General features: G+C 42.5%; 1 protein-coding gene across 1 annotated transcript in view; it reads right to left on the bottom strand.

Annotated features, from left to right (window-relative positions):
- Positions 1 to 5,498: 5,498 nt before the first annotated feature.
- Positions 5,499 to 12,194, bottom strand: part of Ublcp1 (ubiquitin like domain containing CTD phosphatase 1) — a 16,722-nt gene continuing 10,026 nt past the window's right edge. Inside the window, exons 9-11 of the mRNA XM_005368175.3 lie at positions 10,765 to 10,881; positions 8,541 to 8,668; positions 5,499 to 6,528 (exon numbers count right to left, since the gene is read on the bottom strand). Coding sequence (XP_005368232.1) covers positions 6,501 to 6,528; positions 8,541 to 8,668; positions 10,765 to 10,881 — 273 coding nt within the window. The 3' untranslated portion in view covers positions 5,499 to 6,500. The remainder of the gene's footprint in view (positions 6,529 to 8,540; positions 8,669 to 10,764; positions 10,882 to 12,194) is intronic.

Below are 12,194 nucleotides of genomic sequence, written 5' to 3'. Positions count from 1 at the left end.
AAGCAAGACTACCCTCCTCAGGCAAGCCCACAGGCCAACCTGATCAGGACAGTCCCTCACTGAGACTCTTCCCAGGTGATTCACAATTATCTCAAGTTGACAGATAACGTTATAGGGATGCAGATATGGCTCAGAGGTTAAGAGTACCTACTGTTCTTGCAGAGGACTCAAATTTGGTTCCTAGCACCCATGTCAGGCAAATCACAACCACTCACAAATCCAATTCCAAGGTATCTGATGCCCTCTTCTGGTTTCCTTAGGCACTGCAATCTGCCGCACCTCTCTGTGTGTGTCTCTCTCCCTCACACACACACACACACACACACACACACACACACACACACACAGAGAGAGAGAGAGAGAGAGAGAGAGAGAGAGAGAGAGAGAGAGAGAGAGATTGAAACGCACATCATTTTAAGCCTCTTAGAAAACCAGGATAATATTTGCAATGTGTACGCCTAATCACTTTCTTTTTTTTTAAAGGTACATACACTCTTGGTGGTGAGAATCCCAAGGACGGCTAGGGATGTAGAAGGTCAGGGGTACAGAGAAGCCCCCAGTTCCATCCATAGCACTGGAAAAATAGAAAGAATGGTGACTCGAACTATACTTAACATCTGACATTCAAGTCACTTGAGCCTCTGTCACCCCATTTGACCTTTGCCACAGCCTATGGGAAAGACAGTAGTATTCTGTAAGGAGTAAAGTGAAGGGCAGAGCTGAGGTAACTTGCCCCAGGATCTCCTGCCAGTTAAGGGGGATCCCTTCCTAAGCAAACACTCACACTTCCCTTTGGAAGCCTTCGTGCAGAAGCACAGCAGTTCCCCTTATGGATGATATACCACAGGAAGCGGCAGCAGTCGCAAGTGTGGGAACCAGGGGAGACTTGGATTGAGTTAGAAACTGAATAGAACCTCTCGCCTGGGAGATGGCACACCCTTGCTGTCCAAGCGTGAGGATTCAAGTTCAGATGCCCGACACCACACAAGGCCACATGGGCATAATGACTTGCCTCTAATTCTGCTGTTCTGAAGGGAGAGACAGGATCCTCAGAGCAACTCACTAGCTAGACTAGTCTGGTCTGGAAGCTCTGCGTTCAACTGAGAAACACTGCCTCTGTAAATATACAGTAATCAGGGAAGATATCCAATATCGACCTCCAACCTACACACATGCGCGCGCGCACACACACATACACACACACACACATGCGCACACATGCGCACACACACACACACATGCGCACACACACGCGCACACACATATGCGCGTGTGCGCGCACACACACACGCATGTGTGAGAGCATGCACGCCACAAGGAAAATAGTTGCATACCTCACCTACTGGCCTACATACCTCTGAAACGTCATCAGTTTAATCTTTAGTATCCTAGGAACTAGCTTGACAGGGGCTTGCTGTAGATGTGTAGACTTACAGGAACATCTCTGATGTTTAGCAACTTTTAGTTTGGGCATTTGTAAGGCTTGTATTCTTTCTGCTTATTAACCATGTTTACAAAGCAAAACAAAAAAAATCATAGGTTCCAGCCAGCATAGCGTAATCATCATGCCTGTGATCCCGTATAAAATGAGGATGTGGTCAGGCTGTGGTGGCGCACGCCTTTAATCCCGGCACTCGGGAGGCAGAGGCAGGCGGATCTCTGTGAGTTTGAGGCGAGCCTGGTCTACAGAGTGAGTTCCAGAACAGGCTCCTAAGCTAAAGAAAAACCCTATCTAGAAAAACAAACAACAAACAAAACAAAATGAGGCTGTGACTCACTTCGAGGTGTGGTTGAGGGGAAGGTTCTTATAGATATGAGGGAAGAAAGAGGCATCTGGAATAGTCCAGAGTCAGGAGAGAAAAAATAAACTGAATATGGCCAGCAGACTGGACTTGACCTTGAGAGGAGAAAGAGAGGGATAGGAGAAAAGGAAGACAAAACAGAATGCATGGCAGAAATGATCGGATTATATGGGAAGGAGAAGCTGGGAAAAGGGAAGTCCATGAGCTGGAAAAATTTAGGGTAGAGGTGCAGGGTGAGAAGACCTAATTAGAGTCACAGACACTGAGTGAGCCTGGAGGCCAGCATTGTTTTGGTATGCTAGCAGGCACCACAGACAAACAGCTGTTGTCCCTTCTGACATTAATGAGGAATAGCTCCTTTGGTGGAGGAAAACAGGTGCCAGAATTTGGGGAAGTGGAGTTGCCCAGCACTCAGAGATGCAAAGATTTCAACTTTGGGGCCAGCCTGGGCTACCTAATAGCAGCACTGAATCTCAAAACAAAATAGCCAGTTTTTAATTCTTAAAAAAACTGGGCAGTAGTGGTACACACCTTTAATCCCAGCACTCAGGAGACAGAGGCAGGTGAATCTCTGTGAGTTCGAGGCCAGCCTGGTCTACAAGAGCGACTTCCAGGACAGCTAGGACTGCTATACAGGGAAACTCTGTCTCAAAAAAAAAAAAACTAAGAAGTATCTTTATTCCATTTTTATTTATTTAGAGGTGGTACACGTGTCATGGCACCTATGTAGAAGTCAGAGATTACCTCTTGGGAGAGACAGTTCTCTCCTTCCACCATGTAGGGCCCAGGGACTGAACTCAGGTTGTTAGGCTTGGTGGTCATCTCACCAGCCCCCCAAATCAGTATTTTAAATAAGTGAACAATTTATATCAGGAAACCTCTTTAACCTAAGCATTTAGGAAGTACTTGCTTCCTTTCACAGTCAACAATGACGAGGCTCAGTGAGTGGGTAAAGCACTGGTCCTACAGGGTAAGGACCAGTTTGCATCGCCAATACCCAGGCAATGCCAGACAGACGAGGCAGGAGACTTACAATCCCAAAGCTCAGGAAACAGAGAGAAGACCCCAGAGCAGGTGTAGTAACACCATGCTGTTCACATCAAAAAGAAGGAAGAAGGGGAGGAAGAGAGGAAGAGGAAGTGAGTGGGACAAAGGGGTGGAAGATAAAAGGAGTGGAGAGGAGGAACAACAGGAACCACCACCAGTATCTGAGAGGTGTGTAAGTTTTGTTGGAGTCTCGCTATCACCATGTTCTACATAGGTCCTCCCTGGCATTTCTAGGGATGCACGTCTAGCTTGCAGGTCTGTGCTTTCTCTAATGTACTCATCTGTCATCAAGTATCCAAAATGCTGTGGGATAATGCTCTTGTAAAGACTGTAAAGATTTGTCACTTCGTATAGGTTTAATGAAAGGCTGATTGGCCAGTAGCCAGATAGGATGTATAAGAGGGGTGACCAGACTATAATTCTGGAAAGAGGAAAGGCAGAGTCAGTCACCAGCAAGATACAGAGGAAGCAAGATGAGAATGCCTTACTGAGAAAAGGTACCAAGCCGTATGTTTAAATATAGACAAGAATTATGGGTGAACTTAAGTCATAAGAGCTAGATAGCAATAAGCTTGAGCAATAGGCCAAACAGTTTATAATTAATATAAGCCTCTGTGTGTTTCTCTGGGACTGAATGGCTGCTCACTGGGCAGGCAGAAACTTCCATTTACAGATAAACAAGTTACAAGAAGGAAATGTTTAGTTTGACTGGAGGTTTCAGTTAGTGGCCAGCTGGCTCTATTGCTTTAGACATTTGAATTGAGATGAGGTGAAGCAAGCGGCTTACCTGGGTAGGCAGGAAGCAGAGAGAGCTCACTTCTACAGCAAAACCCAGCTCCCGTGTCTAGCAACCTACGGCCCTATCTATTTATGAGATCAGTGCCCTTGTGGTCCAATTGCCCTCCCAAGGCCCTACCTCTGAGCACTAGAGTCCAAGTCTTCAACACATGAGTTTCATGGGAGAGTTTGAGAACCACAATATTAATATTGACAACTAAACGGCACTATCTAAAAAATATTTTTTGCATAGCCTCTCTAGTCTCTTACCTCTCCATAGCTCTACTCCCACAGAAGCCTACTTTATTATTTCCATAACTGGACATGCTTCAGTTGCTTGCTATTTACCAGCTGATCCTTCACCTATTGGACTGACTGCTACTAAAGATACAATTCAACATCCCAGTGCTTTCTAGCGCAAACCCAAAGGACTCCCCCGTCTCAAACCACTCTTTGAAGGTGAGATTTCATGATTCTATGTAGTTGTTTGGCTAAATATGTATCACTAGATAACATTTATCTTAAACTTGGAATTATGCCTGGTGAGTTTTATCAGATACTCTGTTGAACTGTCAGTTGTGTATCACAGGGATGTCACTGCCATAAATCCTAAGAGTTAAAAGGTATAAAGGTTCTCATACCCCATGAAAGTGTTAATCACACAAAATTCACGCCCCCAAACAGCCTCAGCCCTTAGTAACAGAATGGCTAGTAAACTTTGGTTTGGGTGCCACCTACTGGTAGGAAATGTACGTCAAAAGCCCACCTGTTTAAATGTTGAGCGCTGTTAAGAATGTTTTTCCCTGACCTATGTTATCTTTCATGTTCAGCTCACTTGAAAAGATAAGGCCCTTCCCCATTCCTATTTGGAATAATAAACTCATTGCATAAGGAAAATAAAAAGAACCAATAAAATGTTCTTAAAATGTCCAAGTCTAGGACTGGGGAGATGACTCAGTGCACAAAAGGACCTTCATAGACACAGGAGGACTTGTGTTCCGATCCCCAGCACTCAGGAAAGATCTAGGTAAGTAACTGGAGAGATGGCTCATTGGGGAAAGTGCTTGCCATCTGAGTATGAGATCTCTAATACCTACACACAAGACATGGCAAAGCCTGTAATCCCGGCACTCAGAAGATAGACAGGGAATCCCACTGGCAAACTTAGGTTGTTTTGCCTGGTTCAGCAAGAGTCCCTGCCTGGAGTAAATAAAGTGGAGAGCTAAGAAGGAGAACGTCCAATGTCAGCCTCTAGCCTCCACATGCATCCATGCACCCACACAGAACACACCCACATCCCCACCAGGAAAAGCCAAGCAACACAAGCAAGACTATAATGCTAGCACTGTGGAGGCAAAGAGGCAGATCCTGTCCAATCAGCGAGATCCAGTCTCAACAAATAAGGTAGAAAGCAACTGAAATCATATAGGTGCACACATACACATAAATACTTTTTAAAAATTCTCCACCACCAGATCTCATTACAGATGGCTGTGAGTCACCATGTGGTTTCTGGAATTGAACTCAGGACCTTTGGAAGAGCAGGTGGTGCTCTCAACTGCTGAGCCATCCATCTCTCCAACCCTTAATTACTTTTTTAAAAAAATACCATACAATTAAAAAAAATACCATACATTTAGGAAACATTTTAATAAATTATTTCTCATCTAATTAGCTGCTCAGATAATTTTGAAAGGCTTGTGATATATACACACTTATTCTGCAGTGGGCCTCCAACTCTGAATCTTCCTGCCTCTGTACACCAGGCTCACATTTAATATACAGAGGTCCTTGCCTGAACATGGTCAGTGATTTCACAAAGAGGAAAAAAAGGAAAAAAAATATTTGAGACATTACAGAACAGATAGCCAGTATTTTAAGAAAAGATATTTATTATTTACACCACTGAAATAGTCCTGTAAGAACAATGTACACCATGTTCATTTAAAAGGAGCAATTCCCTTCAAATACAAGAACTGTATAAAGCAATACTGTCAACACAAAACAGTGGTCACATTACATATCTGCAGGCTTAAGCATTGCAAGTAACAGGTATTTTTAATCTTATGGCCAGAAAAGTTTGCTGCAATGGGGTTAGTAGTTGGCAATGACGCACAGCTGGAGTAGGCAGATGCTATCCATGCTTCAGAGGAGCTGGTGAATGTGCCTTTTCCTACTGCGGTAAGCTGTGCTCAGGACTACAGTTTTAGGCAAAAGTGCTTCTACTTAGCCACCCAAAGGATGCCTACTCTTGTCCTCTAGTGTAATTTCAGTTTGTTTGTTGACCTGCCATCGAGGGCATAGTCTTATCATGCAGATGTCCTCCATTCTTAAAGAACACCAACAACTCCAGCTTTGAAATCGAAAGAGGAACTCTAGGGAGTTTTCAGCACAACAAACTTGCTATTTAAAAGCTTGTTTGAGCTTTTTGGTTTTGCTTTTGGTTTAAAGGGGAAAGCACTAGCTAGTTTGAAGATAGGTTTGGTCTCAGACTCAGGCAAGGAGACAAAAAAACGTAAGACAAAACTAGTTTTTAAAGTCACAGATGATACCGGTGGATGTATTTTTTCCCCACCTTTCATTTCATTTTCTGTTTTCCATTTTTTAGAGGGTTTGGAAAAACACCTCAATAATCAATGCCAGAGAAAATTTTCTTCAGGAGTAAATAAACATAGAGGGAAGAGAACTTTTTTTTTTTAGCACTTTGTTATGATCTTCAAAAAAATACAAAATAAAATTTACACAGCATTGGAAGACGACAGCTAGGCAGCCTGGCATCTGCTTCAGTGTCCAGCACAATCATGGTAATGCCTAGCAAAGAAACAAATGTCCACGGATCTCAAGGATCTCCAACTGTGAATGTAACTACCGTATCTACTGTCCTTGCTTCTTTGATAGATACCTGCAAGAAATGGAATAAACACTGGATCAGGTAAAATCATGAAAACAATCGACCTCTCCTGCCAAAGACTTATGGGCCTTTCAAGAGGACAGTTACTTGCTATTACAAACTGTTGTGTGCCCCATGCTCAGAGCGGTTGCAAGCACGTGTTGACTTTAACCTTCACAGGAGCTGCAGAATGAATTTCTACTAGAACTTCCTCCTATTTCTCAGGTTCAAAAGTTAAGTAATTTGCCAAGTCAGGCTGCTCAGATTCACAATTAGCCTTCAGAAGTTACAAACATTATATACCACAGTACACTGCCTTTTCCAATGTTAAATAGCATTGTGATTTCTAATTAACTCAGACTTCATCTAAATATCAGATTATTTTTCCTGCATAAAGATAATGGAATAAAAGATACTATAGGAGGCAGGGCACACATACACATATAACCACAAAATATGTTTTTAAAAAGGGACTGTGCTCAGTAGTGTAAAGAAGGCTGGGGCTGCAGCTCAGAGGTACAGTGCCTACAATAGCATACCTGTAACCTTAGGTTCAATACCTAGCACTATAAAAAGAAAAGACTATAAGGGTATTTTACCAAGTGATCAACTGTTTCCTCATATTCTTTACTAGGAACTGCTGCTAGATTAAAATTTCGAACCCTTTCTCATATTTAGAAACTACTATCACTAGTTACATGTCAGTAATGTAAGAAGCCAAAAGTGGAATTTGAAGGAGCAAAGTGCCCACCAGGGGTTTCTTTTGGTGTTTTCACCAGCACCAGATCTTTACAGGTCTCATTTTAAAGCAGCCTTACGTATAGGACACAAAGCCCTCACATGTCCCTAGGCTTTCCGTGCTGTGTCAACTTGATGTTGATTGCAATCTGTATGGCTATACTCAGAAAAAGAGCCCAGAAGACTCCGCCAAATGGTAATCTTTAAAAAGAGAAGTCATAAGCAGCCGTTCTGCTCTCTGTTCCTGCTGCTATCCACTCAAGTTCCTTGTAATTCGAAACAGTGCTGTGCTGAACAACTTAAGAGCCTAACAGTGGTCAACTCCTAGTCAGTCCCATATGCAGCCCGGCTGCTGGGAGGCTGAGACGGGAGGACCAAAAACGTGAAGCCAGCACAGGGTACAAATAGACCAGGCCTTAAAGAACCACAGTGGGAGGAGCACAGGGAATTCAGAGGATGGCCTGCTTCTGTCACAAAGCAACTCACCAGCCTCTCAAGTTCCCACTATCACCAACATTAAAGACCTGAAGGAATGTGGGATTGATTATGAATAAGGTAGGGGTTAGAAGAAATACTTTTTTCCATTTAATTAATTTTATTGAGTTATACATTTTCCTCTGATCCCCTTCCTGCCTCTCCCCTCCCCTTCAACCCTCTCCCATGGTCCCCATGCTCCCAATTTACTCAGAAGATCTTGTCTTTTTCTACTTCCCAGGTCCATTAGATCCATGTATGTCTCTCTTCTTAGGGTCCTCACTGTTGTCTAGGTTCTCTGGGATTGTGATTTGTAGGCTGGTTTTCTTTGTCTAAAAGCCACTAACAAGTGAGTACATATTATATTTGTCGTCCTGGGTCTGAGTTATCTCACTCAATATGATATTTTCTAGATCCATCCATTTGCCTGCAAATCTCAAGATGTCGTTACTTTTTTCTGCTGTGTAACACTCCATTGTGTAAATGTACATTTTCCTTTTCCATTCTAGAAGAAATACTTTTGAGGAAATGCCAGTAGAAAAAATATTTTTAGAATTCTCCTACTTTTTATATAAAAAAAATTAAGGGCATGGCCGAGTAGTGTGCACGCCTTTAATCCCAGCACTAAGGAGGCAGAGGCAAACAGAAATCTGTGAGTTCAAGGCCAGCCTGGTCTATAAACCAAGTTCCAGGAGAGTTAGGGATACACAGAGAAACCCTACCTTGAAAACCAAAAATAAAATAAGGGCAGTTTGGCAATGCCAACATGCTTTCCCCACTGGTGTAAAGAGACAATGAGGGTTTGCATCTACCTTTCCCAGTACTTGTGATTCAGCTCCAGGAAATCATCCAGCTTGGCTATCTCTTTGAGATACTGAGTGAGCTTCACCAGCTCTTTGTCTTTATCTCGATTCAGGTGCGCTTTCATGAAAGGCCTTATCTGTCAAAAAACAAACAAACCTTACCTTGTGGCAGGAAAGTTAACAAAAAGTCATGCTACTCCAACCTTTCAGTCAGGTACTGAGGCTAAAATACCATGCAAATGACTCATAGTAACTAAGTTTATGGAAGTCTTGGGTACAGGTTTAAGCTCTTCCATCTTCAGCCTAAACTGGACACCGGCCTCCTCCAGCACTGGGATCTGAATGGCTACTTGTATACTGCTCACATTTTATTTCCTTCTGTCATCTGAGTGGCTCCCACTAACTGATTCATTTCCACTACCTACTCTATACAGATATGAGCTTGACCTAAGCACAGTGGAGTCATCTCTCCTGTGGCATTCCTCTACGCCTATACCCACTGTCTACACTTGTCGCTTTGCTGGGTGCTTGCCTGTGTGTGCCATGTGCATCTGCAAAAGCCTGTTCTCTCCCTCCACTATGTGCTTCCTGGGGGTTGAACTGACATTGTGCAGGCCCCATTATGCTGAGATTATTACACATTAATGCCAGTTTTCTGCCACATTTTGCCATAAACATTTCACTTTGTCATTTATGTATAAAGATCAGTTTCCATAAAAGGGCAGTCATGTTCTCCCAAATTATAAGGTTGATATATTTCATATCTTCACTTAAAAAGTACTACAAATTATAAAAGTCAGGAAAACAGAAGAGACTAGATCTTGATTTACACAGTGAGAAAGTGAAGTATGACTTATCTTTACATAAAATAAGTATAACTTATTTTAAATGAAATGTTTGGGATGTTTCAGAATATTAGAAGACAGGGTACAGAGTGAACACACTTGCTTCTCTTCCAAGGCAACAGGTTGAATCTGTGCTACAATCCGGGCTTCTATCACCATTCTGACACTTGCACTACACTCACTATGCACTAAACCAACTCAACCCGAAACTCTGTAAAGGCTTCCAGGACCTACTTTCTACAAGTCCCCATCCCTTGTCTTTATCAAGATCCTGGCTGGCTGAGTTCAGGACAGAGGGAAACCGCTTACAACAGGATGTCCACTTCCTGGAGATATCCTCACTACTGTCAGAGCATCTCTGCTCATACTGTGCAGATGTGCTAGCAGCCACGGGCATTAGAAGCATTCAAGCTTCACCATTCTCTGCTGCCAGGATGAAGTGACTCTGTAGCTCCTACACAGATGTTGAGTGACTCATGCTAAGATTATCACTGACTCAGGAAACAAGTCACATAGACTCTGTCCAAATTCTGTCAAATACCCATCACAAACACAATTTTGAGTAAGTCTTAACTTTTCATCCTAGGATTAAGAAAGGGAAACAAAACATATGTGGTTCCTTCTATCACTTGTGCCTGATAATTCTAAGATCTGTGCTTAACTTAAAAGAATCCAAAACCGGGGGCTGGAGAGATGGCTCAGAGGTTAAGAGCACCGACTGCTCTTCCAAAGGTCCTGAGTTCAATTCCCAGCAACCACATGGTGGCTCACAGCCATCTGTAATGACATCTGGTGCCCTCTTCTGGCCTGCAGGCATACAGGGAAGGAATGCTGTATACATAATAAATAAATCTTAAAAAAAAAAAAATCCAAAACCCTCACAACCATGTATAACTCCAGTTCAGCAATGTGACACCCTCTCCTGGAATCTGTGGGTACACACAGTGACAAACATATATACATCTGGCAAACAGTCATACACACAAAATAAAAGCAAGCAAATTGATAAATTGTGTTGTGTATGTGTGTACATGCATCACTGAACATGTCCTTTCCTGAGATACATGAGATGGATTCACCACTGTTTGAATACCACAGAATATACTTCATCTGACTGCACACCTAAGTCCAACGGTAAAGCCTACTGCTTGCTCCCAGTCCACAAAACCACAGCATGTTACTGTACTAAACACTGTAGACAGTTGTAACACAATGATTAAGTATCTACACAAAGACAGGACACAGTAAAAATACTACGTAACAGGAAATTTTCTGCTTTGTTATCTTACAGGGCCCATTCTAACACTCCCGGTCTGAAAGATCATCCAAAAGTCCATTACACTCCACACTCAGGTTACATGAGCCTAGAGCAAGTAAAGCTGTCTTACCTTCAGTCCGTTCTGTGGATTCATTAGAAAATTTCTTCCTATGTCATCAAACATAATGGTGTTCTTTTTGCTGTAGAACTCAGAAAACTTTCCCCAAATGACACCAAGAGGCTTCACCTTAAAATAAAGGTTTATATTTACTCAGTGTTAGTTAACAGCTCACCCCCAAAAGCAGAGCAAGCTTCTTCCTGCCTGTAGGGCTGTACTGAATGACCACTAGGAACCACATGAGACTACAATGTTCAATGGCTTGTGCATGTCTACCACATCTAGCCCTACCATAAAACTTTACACAATATTCACATGAAGATTCTAGGGCAAAAGACATAGGTGTTTTCTGGGCTAATAGAAACCTGCTTCTCTCAAGATCTTTCAAACTAGGGACATCTCAGTGAGGAAAACCCTAGGCTCTTTCAATTAATAAGTTAGGTAGCTTATTGCAAATATATATGGTTTTTCTTGTTGTATTTCTTTGTTTTTGCCATTTCAGAGCCCTACTCTGCAGCCTAGGCTGGCCTTGAACTCATATTCCTCCAGTCTCAGCCTCCTGCATACTGGAACAGAGGTGGATGTCACTGTGTCCCAGTGATTTTGTCTTTAAGTCAATGCACCAGTGCCTGATTTCTAGGACATTTGATCCACAAACTTCAAAGGCACCAGAATTTAATTCCTGGTTTTGTTTCAGAATTCCTAATCCAGGACTACAAAGGGACAAAACACTACAGACCTATCTGCTGATACTCACATAGTTTACAAAAGTCTCTCAAAACCCAAACTGACAACAACGCTTCCATATAGAAGCATCACCATTCACCAGCTATTCATGAGGTGGAGTAATATCTTCCTACAGCAGTGGTTCTCAACCTTCCTAATGCTGTGACCCTTTAATACAGTTTCTCATGCTGTGGTGACCCCAACCATAAAATAAATTTCACTGCTCCTTTATAACTGTAATTTTGCTGTTGTGAATCATATTGTAATGTCTGTCTCCTCTGATGGTCTTAGGATCCCAGTGAAAGGGCTGTTTCACTCAAGGGGTTGCAACCCACGGGCTGAGAGTCACTGTGCTAGGAGGAGGCGTTCGCCAACTATGAACCTTTCATTTTGGAGAATAAATATGAACAAAGCATTCAGAAAATGCCTAAAATACATCCATTTCTAAAAAGCAGATTCTTCCTAGATAGTGGCAGGACTTCCACTCAGTGAACTGAGTTGATGGGTGAGATGAGCAGCAGCGAAGAGAGAAGGCTTGAGGAGCGCTCAGCTTAACACCAAGACAATGCTTTCTTCCGAGGAATACTATTTTAACATTTTTTCACCTAAATTTTTTCTACTATTTGTTTATTCCTGAAACACAACTGCCCAATTTTTGAATCAAGAATATAGAAACTAGCCGGGCGATGGTGGCGCACGCCTTTAATCCCAGCACT

Source organism: Microtus ochrogaster, unplaced genomic scaffold (assembly GCF_000317375.1).
Source record: "Microtus ochrogaster isolate Prairie Vole_2 unplaced genomic scaffold, MicOch1.0 UNK30, whole genome shotgun sequence".
Classification (NCBI taxonomy): domain Eukaryota; kingdom Metazoa; phylum Chordata; class Mammalia; order Rodentia; family Cricetidae; genus Microtus; species Microtus ochrogaster.
The sequence above is the reverse complement of the archived record's forward strand: the minus strand, read 5'-3'. Positions and strand labels throughout refer to the sequence as shown.